The sequence below is a fragment of the Pleurodeles waltl genome, chromosome 12, assembly GCF_031143425.1.
Source record: "Pleurodeles waltl isolate 20211129_DDA chromosome 12, aPleWal1.hap1.20221129, whole genome shotgun sequence".
NCBI classification, from domain to species: Eukaryota; Metazoa; Chordata; class Amphibia; order Caudata; family Salamandridae; genus Pleurodeles; species Pleurodeles waltl.
The window spans coordinates 90488693-90509701 of NC_090451.1; the positions used below are offsets into that span (position 1 = coordinate 90488693).

The following is a 21009-nucleotide window of genomic DNA, read 5'->3' on the forward strand; positions in this document are numbered from 1 at the left end:
CAAGTGACCAAGCCCCTTGCAGGTGGGTCCCCAGATTCTGCATGCAGGACTCCTCCAGGACTCATCTGCAATTACCTCTTCTGCTCCTGGTCACCAGAACCACTGCTGGACTTCATAGGAATCAAGCAAGACTGCAACACTGAGATGACCTCTCCTTGCAACATTGTTTCCACAGCTCCTGTAAGCAAATTGCAACATTTCCATGGCTTTGCATCCTCTGGGGTTAGCAAGACTTCAGCTGCACCAAAGAAGCAAGAAGGAATCTCCCATTGAGTGAAGAAGTCACTCCTATGCATCTGCAAGCACCTAAGGCAACGACGTCTGGCTGTTAAGATCTGCTGACCTCTGGACCTGCGAAGGTTCTTCAACACAGGTGGTGGTTCTAAGGGGTCCTCTGGGTCCTCTCTGACTTCTGTCCAACTGGGGAGACGGTCAGTCTTTTCCTTTTCCTCCAGGACAGAATCCCTGTGCACTGTGACTGTTACAGTAACCAAGGCTTGTTGACTCCTGCTGTGAGGGATCTTCAGGCTCCAAGTAGCTCTGATCCCCAGCACGCTACCTCTGCAAGGACAGACTCCTCTCTGCTGCTACAGTGACATGGGACTCTTCTTCATGTGTGCTGCCTGGGCCTCACTGCAACATACTGTGCCTGCTACCAGTGGGTTGCTTGTGGGGGCTCCGACTGCTTCTGCTGGCTAACCTGTCTTCTTAGGGTCAGTCCGGACGCCCCTCCAAGGGTTGAGTCCACAGGACCTTGCTGGTCCTCTTCAGCTCTGCACATCTCCAACAGCTCCAGTTTCATTTGCTTGTTGGTGGTCCTTCTGACCACTGACCCATCTGCAATCCGGTGACTGCCGAAGGACAGCTCCTAGGTGACTTCAATGACTACTCTGCAGCTCCTGAACTTCATCCACCACCATCGACCCGGATCTTAGGCATTGCCTCCAGCCTTATCTGGACACTCCTGCATGGACTGGACTCTGTCCCCTTCTTTTACAGGTCTTCTTCATCTGGAATCTGCCATTGGAATCCACCGGCCTGGTCCTGTTTGTGCATTATTCCAATTCCAAGTCCCCATGTTAGCCTATGGGACGACCAGGTAACTTACCTCTGCTCTCCTGGTTGCTGGGGGCTTCTAGATACTTACCTCTTTGGGTTCCATACTCTCCCAGCCACATGGCTTTCATATCCTCTGGTGGGGTACCCATTCTCCCCTTCCACTATTTTAGTATATGGTTTGGCCCCCCTATAGGGCCCCTGCTGTTTCTAATGGTTTTATGCTAACTCCTAGTACTTACCTGTGTATATTTTTTGTGTACTTACCTCCAGAAAGGGGGGATTACCTATAGTAATTTAGTTCAGTGTCCCTGTAATAAAATACCTTTATTTTTTAAACACTGTGTGGTTCCTTTCATGTGTGATAAGTTACTGTGTGACTACTGTGGTACTGCAGATGCTTCACACTCCTCCTAGATAAGTCTTGGCTGCTCACCACAGCTGAGGATACTTTGCACGTATGGGGACAATCTAAATCTAAGTCTTTCAATACTCATTAACATTATAGGAGGTCATTAAAAGAGAGATGAAAGAAAAGAACTATAGAAGAATATGAAAAAACTGATCAAGTGCAATCTAAAAATCTAAATTTAATTTACAAAGTAACTGTTAGAAGACTGACAAGAAGGGATTGTGAGTAGGATGTGGTGTGGGTGTAATAATGCACAACAAATTATTTATAAGCAGATGATGTAATTCGGTAGCAAACATAGAACATTCAATACTAGGTCGATTAACAGGCAAAACACGATCAGAGCCAAAAAAGTAATTATTAGACCTTGAAACACATTAGCCTTTTAAAAAACTGCATTCACTTTCATACACCACAAAACAGCACTAACAATTACTTATAAGTAGGTGCACAGATTGGCATAAGTTAAAGGGATAGAAAATGTAACATGAAAAAAATGAAAGAACAATTCAGTTGAGAGGGGAGATTGTTTTTCTGTAAAACCTCATAAACATAGTACTGTTTGATAAATTACCTCAAACATGGCATTCACATCAACAGAGGGTTGAAGTCATTGAGATTTTCATCACCTAGTGCATTCTATTTTACAAATATCTAACTTTAAAAGGTAAATCCACACTTTGGGTCAGTACAGCGCTAAACAAATATATATAGGCTTATCAATATTCATTTTTAGTATCACAGTCTTGCGCTGTTTCTATTACGTATGTCTCACCTTTATTTTGTAATGCAGTACACCAAAGATGTCTCATTAAAAGTTCAATTATATTGACATTAAAAAGATATTCATTTTCTCAATGCTCTTTAACTCGATGTGGTGCGGAAGATGATATATACTCACATCATGCAGGAGAGCCAGTCCAAAGAAGAAGGAAAAGACATAGAACACAAACCTCCAGCTGCATGGAAAAAGGAAAAACACTTAAAGGAGACAGAAAATAGATTCAAGGAAATGGAAAATGTGTCAAGCATTTATCAAGTGAAATCTGACAAATTGATCATTTGGAAAAGAGCAATAAAAATTAGGTCATAATATATACTCAATGCAAAAATAAAATTGCTAATGACTTTCAGTTTATTATACTTAATAGAGAAGATACATTGCAATGAAGCAATGTATTGAGGTTAACAGACAGTGGTCAATTATGGATGCTGAGTAAGGAACTCAAGACTTAATGAATCAACAACCACTAGTCCAGTTCTTCTGCAGGTAATACTGTGAGTCTGCTGCTCTCTTGATATCTGTAACGTGCTTCATCAGGCTGGCATTACCCTCTGGCCTTAATATCACGTCTAGTAAATGTGTGTCCATGGTAAAGCTGGTGGCATAATTCCTGGTAAGGACAACACCCTTGTAATGACACAATTAAAAATTATTCTTTTCAAAATGATTCTGTCATGTGGAGTGTCTCATCGCTAATTTGTAAACTGTAAGGTAATGAATCTAGTGTTAGGCCATACGTTTCATTAACTTACACTATACACTATGACATAGAATAATTTTGAATTGGTCGAGGGGTTATGCCCATCTGATGCAACATGAGTTGGTTAGATCAAGGCTACTTGTTGAGAACATAATAAAGATTTGGCCTTGACAAACGATAAGAGGGGCTCACTCTATCCTTTCTTTGGTATGCCTGCAAGGACACATTTGTGTACCTTGAGATTTACCTCCTGAACTTGGAGATCATTGGTGTTGCTGCCTCTTCCTTGCTGAGCACCCCACAAGGTCTATATGACAGGACATTGTCTATGAATTAGTGTTGTTTATGCCAACATAACTTTTGTCAGTACTCTGAATGGGAAATCGAAAGCTACTTAGATTGGATAATCACATGCCAAAAGCATTGCACGGTCAATGAATTAGGATACGTTTGATGGGAATTGAGCAGTGACTTTCTGTTGGCCAAGGATGAAGAGGTATCCCAGGGCTTTACTGCTGAACATCAGAATGCTGAGAGTTCTCTTTAGAGACAGGACAACCCGAGCTGAGACTTGAGCCTGAGCTGGATGTTGCTCTATATGTTCCAGAAATATATGGGAGGTGGATCCCGTTGCACAAGTACCTGGGAAAGCTCCATCTGAGTGACAGGCTTCAGTGAACATGATGGAGACCAAATGCAGACCGGACGATCGGCAAACAAGATGGAGGCTGGTGGGACAAATATGAGGGGCAAATGCTGGGGTATGATTCACTTACCCTTACTTCTTCATAAGAAAATCTAACACGACTGAGACTGAGGTTTCAGTGGAAGGTAAAACACACAAAATTTAGTTTTTAAAACATTAAACCATTTCTATATTTAACCTCTTTTTGACAATGAAAAGATCCTCCAGCTTACTTAACATTTTGTCGCCGAGAACTATTTTGTGGTGTGTGTGATCCCCAGGACTAAATGATACACAGACAAAAAATATATATAATCGATTAAATCCTGTGCAAGAATGTTGAACTGGCAAGATGTTCTTTATATTATTCAAATATTTGGAAATTATATGAATTGGAATTAAACAGAAACTAAATAAAATGACCACAGTTTCTGGAATGAAGAATCTTTGTATCATGTTGCTGGTTTCTCAACTAAAGTGAACTTGACTTGTGCAGAAGCAATCCTGAGAATGTCTGTGAACTACTGGTTGAGTAGGCTCGGTGAAGGCACTGCACCTCAGCTAACATTGCTTCCACCAGCCAGGACCCACAGAATTGGGGATCAAAGGAGCTACCCCTTTAAGGCTATGTGTGGGGTACCAGTTTAAGGTTTTCTCTTTCCCACGGTATTCTAGATTTGTAGTTTATGTCTCCACTTGGGATTAGGACTCTGTCAAAATAAGCCTGGAAGAAGGAAGCACAGAGGAACATCAGGGACAGAGAGACAGTGGGCACACACAGCATGCTCTTTCCATCTGTGGCACCAGCACTTAACCAGTTAACATTTGGTTCAATGAAGATATACTATTCTATGATGGTTATTACGCACAACATTCTAAAGAATATTATTGAACTAAAGTCTGCTGTGTGGCCTTTGAAGGTCGTGGTTTTATGATCATAATGTATTAACTGTGATTGTAAATTTGCATGATAATGCTTTTGCCTGGATAATATTGTGTATCAATTGATATGAGTAATTGAGGGCCATTTAGTTGTATTGTTTGTCTTTGTAATAAAAACAATAGAAAAAACATGAGTGAGGCCATTACACTTACTGCAATGACTTGCATTGCTGTATGTCATAATGATTTGGTTATGAAAACATATGCACTACTTTGTAGGGACAGGATGTGCTGTTATTAATATCAGTTGGTGCTCCATCCATTAGCCCTGAACATGTATCCCATCCACCGCTTTCCACTGCAAGCGATAAAGTTTTCAGTTCTGATGGACGGCACTCACCTTGAGGTGTGCCATAAATGAGAGCAATATAATAGGAAAACTGTAGATTTCAAAGGATAACCTTGTGTCTCTGTCTGAAAACCAATTCTGATAACCCAGATACAACATTATTTGTACACACATTAAGAGTCTAAGGACTTAGGCACGTTCAGTCCACACATGTTTAATATTAAACTAGAATAAACTATAATGTGTGTGTTACAAATGGGGTCTTTGGTTGACAGGCAGGTTACCTCCTGTTCAAGCAAGGACCCTCACTCTAGTCAGGGTAAAAGAGAATCACCCTCAGCTAACCCCTGCTTACCCTCTTGGTAGCTTGGCAGAGCAGTAGGCTTAACTTTAGAGTGCTAGGTGTAAAGTATTTGTACCAACACACACAGTAAGTTAATGAAAACACTACAAAATGACAACACCAGTTTAGAAAATTAGGAAATATTTATCTAAACAAAACAAGACCAAGACATACACAAGTCAAGTTATGAATTTTTAAAGATCAAATTCAAAAATAGCGCTTAGAAACACAAAATGCTTCGATGAGGTGTTAACACGACGTTGTGACGGAGTCATTCCCAACAATCTGACACCAGCGGTGCCGGCCACGGAGTCACATAGACCCCCCAGGTACAGTACCTTGGTGAAGAATGGAAACAAACCAATGCGTGAAGTTGGGGATTTTGGCGTCTGTGCGAAATGTTGAATCCGCGCACTTTGAGCGGCATCGGTCACTGCATGGCGCAGCGACTTCCACGGAGTCGCGGACTTCTGCGGGGCTGCAGCGGTGTCAGGCCTGTGAAGGTCTTCGCGTTCCAGTGAAGATCACGGAGTCGGTTGCAGGTGGCGTCACCAGATTCAGCAGCGGCGTTGGTCCGGGGTCGTCCGAAGACGATTTCCTTGAATTTTCACCAGCTTTTCTTTTCAAGGGCTCAGGAACTGGATAGGGCACCACTTGTCACGGCAGGAGTCTCAGCAGAGAGCCCAGATGCTGGTAAGGGAAGTCTTTGAGGGCCCTGAGACTTCAGGACGGGGGCAAGCTCAGTCCAAGCCCTTGAAGATTCTTCTCAAGCAGGAATATACCACAAAGTCCAGTCTTTGTCCCCTTTCACAGGCAGAAGCAGCAACTGCAGGATAGCCCAACAAAGCACAGTCACAGACAGGGCAGCACTTCTCCTCAGCTCTTCAGCTCTTCTCCAGGCAGAGGTTCCTCTGGAATCCAGAAGTGATCTAAAGTCTGTGGTTTTGGGTGCCCTTCTTATACCAGTTTTCTGCTTTGAAGTGGGCCTACTTCAAAGCAAAGTCTCTCTTGATTGTGAAATCCTACCTTGCCCAGACCAGGCCCCAGACACTCACCAGGGGGTCGGAGACTGCATTGTGTGAGGGCAGTCACAGCCCTTTCAGGTGTAAGTGACCACTCCTCCGCTCCCTCCTAGCACAGATGGCTCATCAGGAAATTCAGACTACACCCCAGCTCCCTTTGTGTCACTGTCTAGGGTGAGGTGCAACCAGCCCAATTGTCAAACTGACCCAGACAGGGAATCCACAAACAGGCAGGGTCACAGAAATGGTATAAGCAAAAAAATGGTCACTTTCTAAAAGTGGAATTTTCAAACACACAATCTCAAAATCAACTTTACTAAAAGATGTATTTTTAAATTGTGAGCACATAGACCCCAAACTCCACATGTCCATCCACTCCCAAAGGGAAGCTACACTTTATTCATATTTAAAGGTAGCCCCTATGTAAACCTATGAGAGGGACAGGCCGTGCAACAGTGAAAAACGAATTTAGCAGTATTTCACTGTCAGGATATATAAAACACATTACTATATTTCCTACCTTAACCTTAAACTGCACCCTGCCCTTGGGGCTAACTAGGGTCTACCTTAGGGGTGCCTTACGTGTAAGAAAGGGGAAGGTTTAGGCCTGGCAAGTGGGTACAGTTGCCAAGTCGAATTCACAGTTTACAACTGCACACACTGTGCAGTGGCAGGTCTGAGACATGATTACTGAGCTACTTAGATGGGTGGCACAACCAGTGCTGCAGGCCCACTAGTAGCATTTGATTTAAAAGTCACTTTACTAGGGACTTACTAGTAAATCAAATATGCCAATCATGGATAAACCAATCAACAATACAATTTACACAGAGAACATATGCACTTTAGCACTGGTTAGCAGTGGTAAAGTGCTCAGAGTTCAAAAGCCAACAGCAACAGGTCAGAAAAAATAGGAGGTAGGAGGCAAAAAGATTGGAGATGACCCTGCATAAGCAAAAAAGTCCAACAGTATGCACACATGGATACTGGTTTCTTCATCTATTCTAGGACTGGGGCTAAGAACTGAAGTCCATTATAGGTTCTGCAAATTCTCCTGATTGGGTTTAACATATTCTGTGAGTCAGAATCCTCACTTCATGGGCTATTAGCAGTGCTTGATTTGAACCAGTGATTTATGGTGCTCAACGCCTAATTATCAACACAGGTACTTGTGACAGTCTTCCACATGGTGGCACTGTGGGGGTCATTCTGACCCTGGCGGTCATTGACCGCCAGGGCCAACGACCACGGAAGCACCGCCAACAGGCTGGTGGTGCTTCCTGGCCAATTCTGACCGCGGCGGTAAAGCCGCGGTCAAAAAAGGGAAACCGGCGGTTTCCTGCCGGTTTTCCCCTGGCCAAAGGAATCCTACACCGCCAGGAAGAGGCTGGCGGGAAGGGGGTGTCGTGGGGCCCCTGGGGGCCCCTGCACTGCCCATGCCACTGGCATGGGCAGTGCAGGGGCCCCCTAACAGGGCCCCAGCAAGATTTTCTGTGTCTGCTTGGCAGACACTGAAAATCGCGACGGGTGCCACTGCACCCGTCGCACCTCAGCAAATCCGGCGGCTCCATTCGGAGCCGGCTTCATCTTTGCTGGGGCTTTTCCGCTGGGCCGGCGGGCGATCTTTTGCAGATCGCCCGCCGGCCCAGCGGGAAAGTCGGAATGCCCCCCGCGGTCATCTGACCGCGGGGCGGTGTTTGGGCGGTGCCCGCCGCCCGCCGGGGTCAGAATGACCCCCTGTGTGTCTAATTTAGAGATAAACACAACGGCTGTTGTTTATTAATTAAATATACATTAAACATGACTAATAGCTGCTGTCCAAGCCATTCGTATAGCTTCGGGTGCTAGGATTAGTCTGAATTGTTACTTGTGCGGGAGTGTGATGGTCAATAGTTGTTTTGGTACTGCCACTGGCAGGGGTAATGAGTGGTGCACGTTGCAGTGGCCGCCTGACGGGGCCCCAGCACTTATTCATTTTTAACAAATTAAGCACTCGCCATGAGTAATTTCTTATGTCTTAGTTTCCTTGTTCGGATTGGGTGTTCCAAGTGGAGTAGGGCAGAGCACTCATGCCGGACCACCAGACGAAGCTGCACCTCAGGTGAACCAGAGCTACAGGTCTCTAAAAAAAGTAACTCAGAAAGGTCCTACTTACTCAAGCACTGGATTATGTAAGTCTACATGTTTATGTCATTATAGTACTGTGGACCATTTATGTAGCATACAATGGAAATTAAATTACTTTTGGAACTTAATAAGTGTTTATTACCACCATACTCAGTGGAGCCCATGTTATTAACTTTCTTTGTTAGTTCAAGAAAGAGTAAAAACGTGATTGTATTCAAATACATGCCTTTATGCGTGCCCGCAGTGGTTTGCATGGCGTACTAAATTTTATAATCTTTACGAGGAATGGGACGTGTGATCTACAGTTTAGACCAACTCATGACTACCTCCTCCAACATCTTAAGTACTGAGATCTACAGGTTACACATGATACTTTACAGGAGCACATGAAGCCTCTAAAATATTTTATGACGTCAACCTAGTGTTCCGAGATTACACACCAGTCTCTGTAGCAAGAGCATTAAACGTGGACCCTGAGACTTATTTTTAGATTTTAAAATTGAGTTTGTTTGTGAGCAGTAATGTGAGCCATAACTACTTTATTATTTAATTTTTCCTTGTCCATTTCTTTTGGAGGCACTTTGTATAAATAATGCTTATACTCTGGCAGGTGCCTGGCTGCGATTGTCTAGACTCCTCCCGATTCGTCCTCTGTTGTTGTGTAGCTCAAGTATTTTTCCATTCCCAGCACTGATTAAATGCCTTGTTAGATTATTACATTATATGAATGACCTATGGCTGCATTGGCAGAAAGTGGATAATAACAGAAGGTGTTGTGGGTCAGTTTATGTCCTTCCTGAGTCTCTTTAGACTTTGCTCTCCATGACTTCTCAACTGTTCATCAAGCCTTAAAGAAAAGGAAGAACTTCAATGGCTGCAACCAAATAAAATATACAAATTGTAAACAGACTATACTAGTGCAAACAACTGAAAACCTTAAGAACTATCAAAACGAATATTTGTAATGCTACTTTTGATTTGAGTACCCTAATGCATGCATGAAACATAAACAAAACAAAAAACAACAACGCTGAATTAATTGGAATTTACAGTCTCAAAGACCTATCAAACTATTGTTCGTCTCACTGGACAACTGTTTACTGACCGATAAGGAAAAACGTGTTCTCAACAGAGATTCACCTTCTTTTCCCGGTACTGCACCTTTAAATAAACAAGCATTGCTGTTCAGCCAAGCCTTATAGTGACAACCACTCCGAACACAACAGTCACAGCTGCGTAGTCACATGGTGTTATCACGTGGTGTCCACCCTTAAGGGTGTGAACATGCACACTGCCTGCCAGCTCAGTGTCCCGGAGTTTGGGCCATTCGGAAAGCTGAGGTCAGGCCTGCCAAGAGGTCTCATGCCATTTGTGAACCCCTCACCCAGCCCAATAATTTTAGCCAGTAGATGGTTGCATTCTGGAACAAGCAGCTTCATGATTTTTATTAGAGGGGATGAGTTTGAAGGCCTCAGCATCCACTGTGAGATGGCACATTTGAGGCGAGTTAAGGGTTTCCACCTGCCATTTTTTACCTTCCTGTACTGTATTTGTACATGCAGGCCAGTTAAAATATAGCAGTTCCCAAACCATTTGAGAATGAGTCTTACAGGAAACGCAGAGGGTTAATTGCTATGTTGCAAAAGAATCCTGAGAATGTTACCAAAATTATTTTTCAACCACCAGCTGTTGGCTGTTCCAGAATAGCAAAACATAAACAAATGGCCGATATTAAGAAAGTTGGCAAGCTTAGTGGAACCATCCGGCAGCTGTTGGAAGGGCCTTCAGAACATTACTACAGACTCATGGGCCACTGTTGCCTGGATCAATTCATGTTGACATGACTAAGTTTCAGGTCCAGGGCTATAATTTAAAAACATGATGAATTCTGATAGTTCTAGTCTTCATTTGCTTTATTAAACCAATTGCACTGGTATACAGGAAGCCAATGGTTTAGTCTAGCACTGCAAACAAGATTTCCCACTGACATGGAGAGTTTTGACCTTAGTCATCAGCCAGCAGCATTTGCATGCTGGTATTGGTATGTCCATTACATTGCAACTACAAGTCCCATCATGCAATCTGCTGTTAAAAAATAAAAAAAACAGGGACTTGTGGTACTGACCGGTACTATGGCACTCTGAATGTGGTGTCCAGCACTAGCCACAACTACTGCTCCCCTACATCTATTTGGGATTCAGTCACTATTATCTGGGGTTCATTGTTACTCATTGGAGAGTGCTGCTGGCCTGGATACAAACAAATATTTGTAATGGCTGACATTAACAAAAGAGATCGTAAGTTGTTCCATGTCAGGTGTGAGTTCTCATCCAGCCCTCATTTATTATGTGCAGTCTAGGATGTGGAGTTCTGTGTTTCAAATTATTAATGCAGGATTACAAGCCCCCGGTTTGAAAGTACAGGGCACGACCAGTGGAATTACACCCTCCTGACGTGCAAGAGCTTGAGAGCATTGTAAACAAGATGTTTCATGTACAGATTTTCCATCACATCTAACGGGGGGGGGGAGGGGTGTGTGTGTGGGTGTGTGTGTGTCTGTGTGTGGCTGTGTGTGGGTGTGTGTGTGTGTGTGGTACTTGTAAGGCACAAACATTACAATCTGCTTTATGCTCCTGGTGAGGAACCAAAGTACATTAGTGTATGCGTAGCATGTTACACAATATAGGAGTGCTTGTTGGATCACTCAATGTAGGCTTATATGTACTTGATAAAAAACACTTTTTCATTTCTTTTTAAGCGCATTATATTGTATGCTAATGACATCCACTAAACGCTTTCAGTTGTCGTCAATGATTCATTAATAACCCCCCCCCCCCCCAAAAAAAATGGGTAGAGAATACAGTTTGACAGGAAATGCGAACATTGGCACAAAGTAACGCAGCTAGGGAGACAAGGGGACAAAGTTACACTGAGAAGGAAATGGGAGATGTGTAGACTGACAGCAAAGTTAGTGCTGGAGGAAATGTAAATGATGATGCAAAGTAGTATCACCCGTGATGAAAATCACACACATTAACGGTCTCTAGAGAAATAGAAATGTTTGTACAAAGAAGTTGAGCCCAAAAGGAATGGCGAGCGTTGATACAAAGTAACTGAGCCCCAGGGGAAAAGTGGAATTTGAAATCTATTTTCTTTAGCTCCACATATCTTGTGAGCTTTGATGGAATGTAACCTCGCTCCTGAGCCTTTGTAAATCTGATAAAGAGAAAATATAACCACTGATACAAGTAGCCAAGCTCTGAAGTATATGTGAACATTGATACAAAGTAGATAAGCCCCCGGGGAAAGGTGAACCCTGACACAGAGCAACTTAACTCTTGTGAACACTGATACAATATAACTCAGGTCCAGAGGCCATGTGTACTTCCACAATGAAAAACCCCTCTGGGGAAGAAAAGGGAACACTGAGACAAGTAACTGGATCCTGTAGGTAAATCTGATCATTGAAACATTGTACCAGAGTCACAGGGGAAATGTTAACAGAGAAAGAGCTTGAACCTCCACAGAACATGTGAATATTGAAATAAAGTAACCCAGCTCTAGGGCAAACACGATCTCTGATACATAGTAGCTTAGCTCCAGGGAAGAAGGAAGCATTGCTACAAGTAACTAAGCCCTGGCCTAAAAAATGTGAACATTGATAAAAAGTAACAGAGCCGCCTTAGGCAAGATTACATTAACAGCCACCAAATGCAGGATTAGAAAGAGTGATCAGCATAGCATATGTTTATTTGGGTAATGCATAATTCATAGCTGCAATGCCCCCTGGCACCAAGATTTTAGCAATACATCTCCTCAGTGCCACGATTTATCATACAAATATCAGCTTTAAATATATTTTGGAAATTCAACCATTTTTTTCCCCCAACAACAGCTTATAGGATCCAAAAATACATGTATTTGGATTGAATAGATACTTAAAAAATGTTGTATACTCATATTAATACAGCCAAGCAAAAGCTTCTAATTTAGGAGTGTGACCTGCACACAGGAGAGCTACATACAAGTAGCTGGAGAGCTACCAGTAGCTCACGAGCTACTCACTGGAGAAGGCTGACCTAGGGGAAACATGATCATTGATACAGAGTAACTCAGATCTAGAGAAAAAGGAAACATTGATAGAAGTAACTAAGTCTCAAAGTAAATCTGAACATTAAATACAATGTTACCCAGCCATAGAGGAAACTCTTGTAATAGACAAGAATACACATGTTTTCAGGGTGGATAAGTTAAGAAGTACCCTCTCAGTGGTCATGGGACAGAAAACTTCTCTTATGCAGATAAAAAGGTTAGCCCTAAGAGTGAATTTATGCATCACATTCAAACAGTTGGCAACTTAAAACTGCAAAAAATAGATTGTGGTTTTATATAGCACAAATGTGACCCAGGGGCATTAGAGTACTTTGTGTGAGCACCCAATTGCATTACTCGAGTTCGGAGTATTTCTTTCTTTTTCCAGAATCACAAGATGTTTAGCTTATGCCTTGAAACTGGTTCCCCAGTTCCAGAGTTGGGAGCGCTGGCCGTTAGGCCATATCTCCTCTTCCAAACACATCCACAGATTGGGGTAATCCTGGCACACCGTGATTGGTGCTGCACATTCAAATTAGTACTACAATGAGAGCGACAGCACGTGTAAACATATATATATATATATATATATATATATAAATAATTATATATATATATATATATATATAAATATATATATATATATATATATATATATATATATACATACACCATAAAATACAAAGTTATGGTTATAGTTTATGTAGTATGATGAGTGAGGTGAGAACACTGTGCACAAAGCTGCACAAATCAGTAATTTCAAGGCGGTGTGTTAAGTTAAAATGTAAGCTATAAGTAACACTGCATGTAGTTGGGAGACTTATAGTAAGGTGGGGTGTATATTGTAAATGAAAGTCATATCTACAATTTTAGAATTTCCGATGTTTGTATAGTTTGAATATGGTCTGTAGGGAAAGAATGAATAAAGTTTTCCTAACTATAAATTATCTGTAACCTTTATTTTGTTTTAATAGAATTTTAATGTTTTTTATGTTTTTAATACACATGCATTTCAAGTCATAGTACTGAGTGTTATTTACTAAGGTATCATTGATTGGGGCGTCGTACAGTAAAATGAAGGAGAGTCGTGCAGAAAAGTGTCGTAGAGTGGAGTATTGTATGGTGAAATTGAGTGCAATGTTGTAGAATGTTGTGGGGTAGAGTGGGAAAAAGTGTAATAGAGTGATGTAGAATGGAGTTGTGTAGAGTAAAGTGGTGTGTTGTACAGTGGAGCCGCGTAGAGAGGATGATCGCACAGTGGCGTAGAGCAAGATAAAGTCTCATATAGTGGAGTAGAGTGGAAAAGGGTTCAGTAGAGTTATGTAACAGTGTGGAGTAAAGTATAATACAGTGTATTAGCATATTGTAGAGTAGTGTGGAGTGGATTATGGTGTAGTTGCGTAGCATATACTTGAGTAAACTCTTCTAAATTGGAGTGGTGTCACATGCAGTTGAGTGGAGGTTTGTATCGTACAGTATTGAAGAGAGTTGTTTAGTGGAATAGAGTGTTGTACAGTTAACTGTAAGAGCATAGTGTGGACTATAGAGTTAGAAAGTGGAGTGTGTGTGAATAGAGTGAAGTAGAGTCATGTACACTGCCATAAATTGCAATATATTTGAATAGAGTGCAGTTCAAGAGAGTGGAGCCACACAGAGTGCAGTGGCTCTCACTGTAGTGGCGTAAAGTGGAGAACCGTACAGTGGAGTACCATATACTACAACAGTGTACAATGGAATACTGTACAGTCTAATGGTGTACAGTGAAGTATAGAAGAGTGGAGTGGCAGAAAGTCAAACAGCATACACTCCAGTGTTGTGCAGTGGAGTGCAACGTACTGGAATTGCTTACAGTGTAGTGGAGTACAGTAGAGTGACGTACCGTGGATTAGTGCACAGTGGAGTAGCGTACAGTGGTGTGGCGTAGAGTAGAGTGGTGCTCAGTGCAGTGTGATAAACGAATACCATATGGTGCAGTGGCATACAAGGGAATGGTGTCCAATTGAATAGTGTGGAAGGGAGTGTCATACAGTGGCTTGGGGTACATTAGAGTGGCATACAGTGGAATAGTGTAGAGTGTGTGGCATACAGTGGAATGGCGTTCAGTGGAATAGCATATAATAGAGTAGTGTACAGTGGAGTTATGTACATGGAGTGTGTTTTTGCCTTCGTCATCCTATTTTTTCAGACCTGATTTTGTTGCCTTTAGGACTCTGGGCACTTTACTGCTGCTCATCAGTGCTAAAGTGCATATACTCTGTCTAAAATATATGATTGGCATATTTGACTTACTAGTAAGTCCATAGTACAGTACACAGTGCGAGTCCAAGGTCTGTAAATCAAATGCTACTCGTGGGCCTGCAGCACTGATTGTACCACCCACATGAGTACCCCTGTAAATATGGCTCAGGCATGCCACTGCAGTGTCTGTGGGTGCAGGTTTAAACTGCCATTTCTACCTGGCAAGTGCACCCGCTTTCCAGGCCCAAACCTTCCCTTTTATTACCTGTAAGTCACCCCTAAGGTAGGCCCAAGGCAGCCAGTGGGCAGGGTGCAGTGTATTAAAAAGGTATGATTTGTACTGGTGTGTTTTGCACGTCCTGATAGTGAAATACTGCTAATTTTGTTTTTCACTATTGCAAGGCTTATTTCTCCTATAGGGTAACATGGGGATTGCCTTGAAAATATCTTTTAAGTCTAATTTTCCATTGGGACCAGATAGAGATTTGGAGTTTGGGGTCTCTGAACCCACAATTTGAAAATACATATTTTGGTGAAGTTGTTTTTTGAATTGTAGGTTTGAAAATGCCACTTTTAGAAAGGGGGCATTTTCTTGCTTAACTATTCTGTGACTCTGCCTGTCTGTTGAATTAACATCGGGGTCAGGGTGACAGTTGGATTGTTTGTGCATTCACTCTTGACAGTCACAGAAAGGGAGCTGAGGTGTGCTCTGCATATCCTGATGGGCCATCACCAGGCTAATGACACTTCCTGAGCTAGAGTGGTGGGAGGAGCTGACCCTCGCACCTGAATAGGGCTGTGCCTGTCCTTACACAAAGCAGTCTGCAACCCACTGGAGTGTGTCTGGGGACAGGGCAGGGAAAGCCAGGGCCTTGTGAACTAAAAAGATGACTCATTGACGTTTACCTACTTCAAAGACGGAAATGGGTATAAGTACTGGATCTCTGACACCACATAGTTAGAATCCTTTTGGACTGAGGAAATTCTGACAGGAAGAAGAGCTGGATGCTGTAGGAGGGACTGCCACTCTGCCTGTTGCCTTGTTGTGCTGGCCTCCTGCTTGCTGCTTCTGTCCTGGAAGTGAAAGGACTGGACTTTGCTTTCTAAATCCTGCTTCCAAAGGTTCTCTAAGGGCATGGACTGAGCCTGCCTCTTGTTAAGAAGTCTCAGGGACATCAAATATTTCACCTGCCAGTGCCTGAGAGCCCTGACTTGCCAAGTGGTGCCAAATCCAGTTCCTGGGCCCTTGGGAGTGAGCTCTGGTGCGAAAAGGAAGAAACTAGTGCATCAACTCCCAGAGCGACTCTGGGCCCAGCGTCGCTCTCTGACCCCGCGCTGCTGCCTGCACCAAAGCCATGGTCTCCACCGAGTGCAACGATCGTGACCTACAATGCTTGGTAGTACCTCGGTACTCAATAATATTTCTTTAAAATGCATAGAAACTTATAATTACATCTCCCTGCCTATTACGACTTACATTAAGTGGCAATAGGTAGCAAAAACATATCAAACCTAACACCTATATTCAAGGCCCTATGCTCCAACATCAGCAAAGTGGCCTTAAAACAACATAGCTGCCTGCAATCTTTGTAAAGACAGTCATTATCCAATCAGATAATGACTTGTCATCGCTAAATACCATGTTACTACCTTGAAACCACCTCAAAAATACCACTGCCACAGATATATCTAAAAAAAAGTACATTATAACGTAACATTCACTTACTGCGCTTGCTTGCACTACTCCAAAGAATTATCAACACCCCCTACTATGCAATACTGCCACATTTCAGAAAAAAAACAGCTGACGGTTTTCGCATTATGCAAAGTACAAAAGTCTTTGGAAAAGGCATAGGATTTCCAGCTGGTTTTGCCCCCCCCATATTTTTTCTTTGCAGCCCCTTGACAAAACACTGCAAAACCTTCAGGACTATGACAATCAAATGAGGTAGCAGGTCTGCAAAGTTTTACAGACATTCTTTAAACTGGTGCAAAGTTATTAAGGGACAATAATCTAAAAATTCCCTCTTTCTGGTCACCCTACCTATACCTAAAGAGTGGCTACCCCCACTCTATAATATATTTATATATATGCAAAGAGATGCAAAGAGAGAGAGAGAGAGAGAGAGAGAGAGAGATAAAGGTGGCTGTAGAGGGAGGGAGAGCCGGTATCATTTTGGTAAGTGTTCAGTGAGTGTATCTTTGCCAGACGGGTTCTCAAAGTGAACTTGGACACAGAAACTGAAGATTAGGTTTTGCATTGTAGGGGCATTTAGCAATATGCATCATGTACCGTGATGGGTCCACAGAATGGAACCTTATACTTTAGGATGGAAATTCTTTTTAAGTGATAAGAAGGTGGATAAATGAACCAGTTGTGCTGAACTCAGCACGTTTGGCGGTGGACAGAAAGTTAGATGGAAAACACAGACATTTTAATGTAATATTGAGCTGAAGACGTGGACCACTTGTGAAAAGTTATGCTCTAGATGAGTGAACTGAAGTAAAAATAGAATGTACTGGCAGGTCAACAAATCAGTCTAGCAACATCGCCAGGGCTTCCAGAAGAACAGGGCATTTAAGGTGAAAGCAGACATACAAAGGTGGAATATTTCAGGAGAGATTGTTTGAAGACAGAGGTAACAAAAAAAGCAGGGAGTAGGAAAGCAGAATGAGATAAGTTATTATAAAGAAATAAATGGCAGCATGCTAGGATCAAATAACTAACAGAGTAGGGGTGAGGGTTAATGTATTTTATGGGCCAAGCATCACATTATTCTCCCACTGAACCAAGTCAAGAATAACCACTGAAAGTAAAGCACAATTCACTCTGCTTAGGTATTTCAAGCACGCTGGGTACTGATCTACGGGGTGACTATGGCACCTGCATGATAGGAAAGAGGCTGTAAAAAAACAAAGTTGAAGCAGCAGGAATATCAGGAAAGGTTAGAGGGAAAAAAATCAAAGGGGCAGTGTGCAGGGAGCATGCGGGCCTGAGGTTCCACCCTTCAGAAGGAAAACATCAAGATATATCAGAACATAGTGGATCTTCTTATCAAGGTTTTTTATTGATTCATTGTCCACGTTTTTAACAAATAAGGTTAACTATGCGATCATCAACTTATTTTCTATCAAATATTATCTTCATCACACATGAAAGCGACTATTTTTGACATCACAATGAGTGATGATGGATTCTGTAAGGTTCAAAACTCACTTGGCCTCACAGAACTTTTTTGTCAAGCTGGACCGGTCTTGATTCCGTCGCACACGAAACCACCTGTGGATTTGCCTCGTACGGAGGTCGCATCGCTTGGACAAGCTGCAGGCCTCTGCCTAGAAGAGAAAGATGAACAGTGTGTTAAAATTGTCATCTTCTTTTGTGCCGTTGTGTTCATTGTTAATCAGCAATAGTACTGTGTGCATGGGCCTTGCACAGAGCTCAATCTACAGTTAATAGTGTCTGTCCTGGGTTTTATTTTCCAAGTGTTTCATTGCAAACTGCTGTAGGGAGTCAAAGGAACAGACACATTCCATGAGTTATTCAAGAGGCACTTGGTTTCTGGGAGGGAAAGTGGACAGAAAGAATATTGTGATGAAGTGTTCCTTCAAGAGGAGTGTCTGCAGCTGTCTCTGAAAATGGAGCTGTGCCATCCTGGGTGTATTTATAGTTGTCAAGATATTTTTGTGTCAATGGGATGAGGCTGGAGGGCTGTACCACATTGCGTATGTATTTATTCTCACGGGTCTACGCAACCGTGAAAGACAGCCTATGATTGTACAAAACTTGTAAATGTCCCTCAAAAAGATCAACTGCCTAGCACTACTTATAATGATCAACACATTGGAGAAGATGTTTCAGATGGTTCTGCCAGAGTTCTGTGGAGGAAAGAACATGTCGTGGAAGCAGACGGCCTGGTGTGGTAGAATGCTAGTGCTGCTAAAGCAGTGGTCGGTAGGAGTACAAACCAGTGTTGTATCATGTTAGTGCTTCCAGAAGACTTCATTCTTTCATAGCTCAGGTCAAATTTCTTCTGAATTGTGCATGAATCCCTTTGTGCTCTACAGTCCCTTAAAAAGGACCATCTATTTTGAGATCCCCTCTATTTTCCAGGCACAGTCCACATCTGCTTGGCAAATGTTGGATTACCTTGTAGGCAACCCCATTCCTGGGGGTGATCCAAAACTCAGCACCATCTCTACCAACTCCCCAGTTTGCTCACCCAGCACTGAGTTTACCGCTGTAATTCATGCCCCCCCCCCTCTAGCCAGATAATTAACTATAGCCTTTGATCACTTCTATACAACATACACTTGTGGGAAAACAATAGGACGTATGTTGCACCCTCATCATTTCACCATTATCACATCAACATTGGCCATTATTTCTATCACAACCACTATCTTGAGTTGGCTCTAACACCAAAATGGCTACAACTGAGATTAGAATTGCACAACAGGATTGCTGTTGTCATCCAGGCCTGCAAGTAACTAGATCCAATCTGGGGTGAGATGCCTGCTCACAGTGCAGGTCAGATGCCGGATGTTGTCCAGTACAAGATTCAGAGATATTCTATGTTGGTAATATGATCATTCTTTTTTCATACTCCATTTTGGTGCCGCTGTGTTTTTCACCTGGGGCCACAGGGGCATCTGACAGGAATATCTGAGAATACTTGCTATGAAACCTCATCTGTCTGTTTTGTCAATGGATTCATGATTGAATAATCCACGTTTTTTTTATTATAATGGAACAAACATGAAACAAGCAGTAAATGCCAGATGGTTAGTTTTACAATGATGAGATTTAATTTCCGGTACATGGTCTTTGGTATTTTAGAAATGTCTATTCACAGGAAAGTTTCAGTCCATCTAAGAAGTGGTAGTTATTACGTAACTGCGCCTACTGATTTCAGGTGTTATCTTGGCTTTTGTAGAATTATCCTTGGTTTTGCTATAGTCCATTGTCCAAATTCCTATAATGCCTTTGTATCCTGTAGTAACTAATTGGAACTGGGCAATTTGAGTTTTCACCTCGATTAGCTTTTTCCTAATGTTTGCTCATTGGACTCAGATGCTCACCTTTGGCACCTATGAGAAAATGCTACAATTAAGCATGAGCTACATTTAAAGTATGCTAGTGTAACCTGCATAATCATGGGAACTTATGGTCGTTAGGTGAAATTCCGGAAATTACACTACTTCAGGGAATTATGAACCATTCGTGGTAAAAAAGAAATGACCATTAATTGCTGCATTCCCGGTACAAAATGTACTGCGAACAAAGGAAAACAAACCGAATGCACCTTGCTAAAATTTACCGTAAATATGCAAAAACAAATTACGCATACTCCCGATTTCAATGCCAATGAGTCTCAGTTAAGAGTGAGCACCTTGTGAGCCACGACAAGAGGCTGAAATAAATATAAAGACAATTAATCTGTACACTTCTGAAATCAAACTCGATGTCAGCAGGAACTAAAGGGACCAAAAGAAATCAACTACTTTTATTGTCACTGCTATATATTTCTATTGCTCTTTATAAGCATTATACGACTACTGGTATATTTCTGTTTTCATGACTGCATAGCCCCTTTTTCTTTAGAATGTTGTTTGATTATCTTTGAAGCTGTTCCAGATGGATTTGGGTCAGTGCTTTATTTGTAAAAAAAAATATATATATATATATAGGTGCCAGGGCCCTCAACAGGAGGCTTCGGCAGCTGGCAGCACCCATTGCCCCTGCCAGTTTTGCCAATGACAGTACCTACAGGACTACTAATCAGCACTGTACTCAGACTATTCCAGGCCCCATAGCCTTTAAAATGGCTTGGGCAGCAAGTATTAGTTGTTTTTAATATACACTGAATTAATAAACAATTGCTGTTCTGCTCATCCCTAAATTATACAAACAGCGCCACCATGTGGCAGCTAGCATAAGTACCGCTGGTCACAATTAAGTGCCAGTGCCGAGCACCTGAAAACCACTGGACCAAATTAAGCACCAATTTGGGGCATTGTCCGAGCCTGGAGTGTTGAACGGAGGTCTGGAGCCACCACACGTGTGCTAATGTTTTAGGATATCCCCCTAGGTTATTTTGTTGTGCAATCACTTTAAATGAAGACCATTTACATATTAAGTGGTTATTATCAAAGTCCAGTTTGCATCCGGACCTCCAGGACCTGCGCTTTGACCCGATGATCAAATTAATATCTTCTCCTGCTCCACCTCATAAACCCAAGTCAGTGTTCACAGTTCCATTAATGTATTTGTTACACTTGGGCCTCAGGCTACACCATAGTATGAAACATTACTAAA

General features: G+C 42.3%; 1 protein-coding gene across 1 annotated transcript in view; it reads right to left on the reverse strand.

The window, feature by feature from the left end:
- LOC138267580 (ceramide synthase 4-like) overlaps positions 1-21009 on the reverse strand; it is a 263246-nt gene that overhangs the window by 67790 nt on the left and 174447 nt on the right. Inside the window, exons 4-5 of the mRNA XM_069216635.1 lie at positions 17908-18026; positions 2370-2427 (exon numbers count right to left, since the gene is read on the reverse strand). Coding sequence (XP_069072736.1) covers positions 2370-2427; positions 17908-18026 — 177 coding nt within the window. The remainder of the gene's footprint in view (positions 1-2369; positions 2428-17907; positions 18027-21009) is intronic.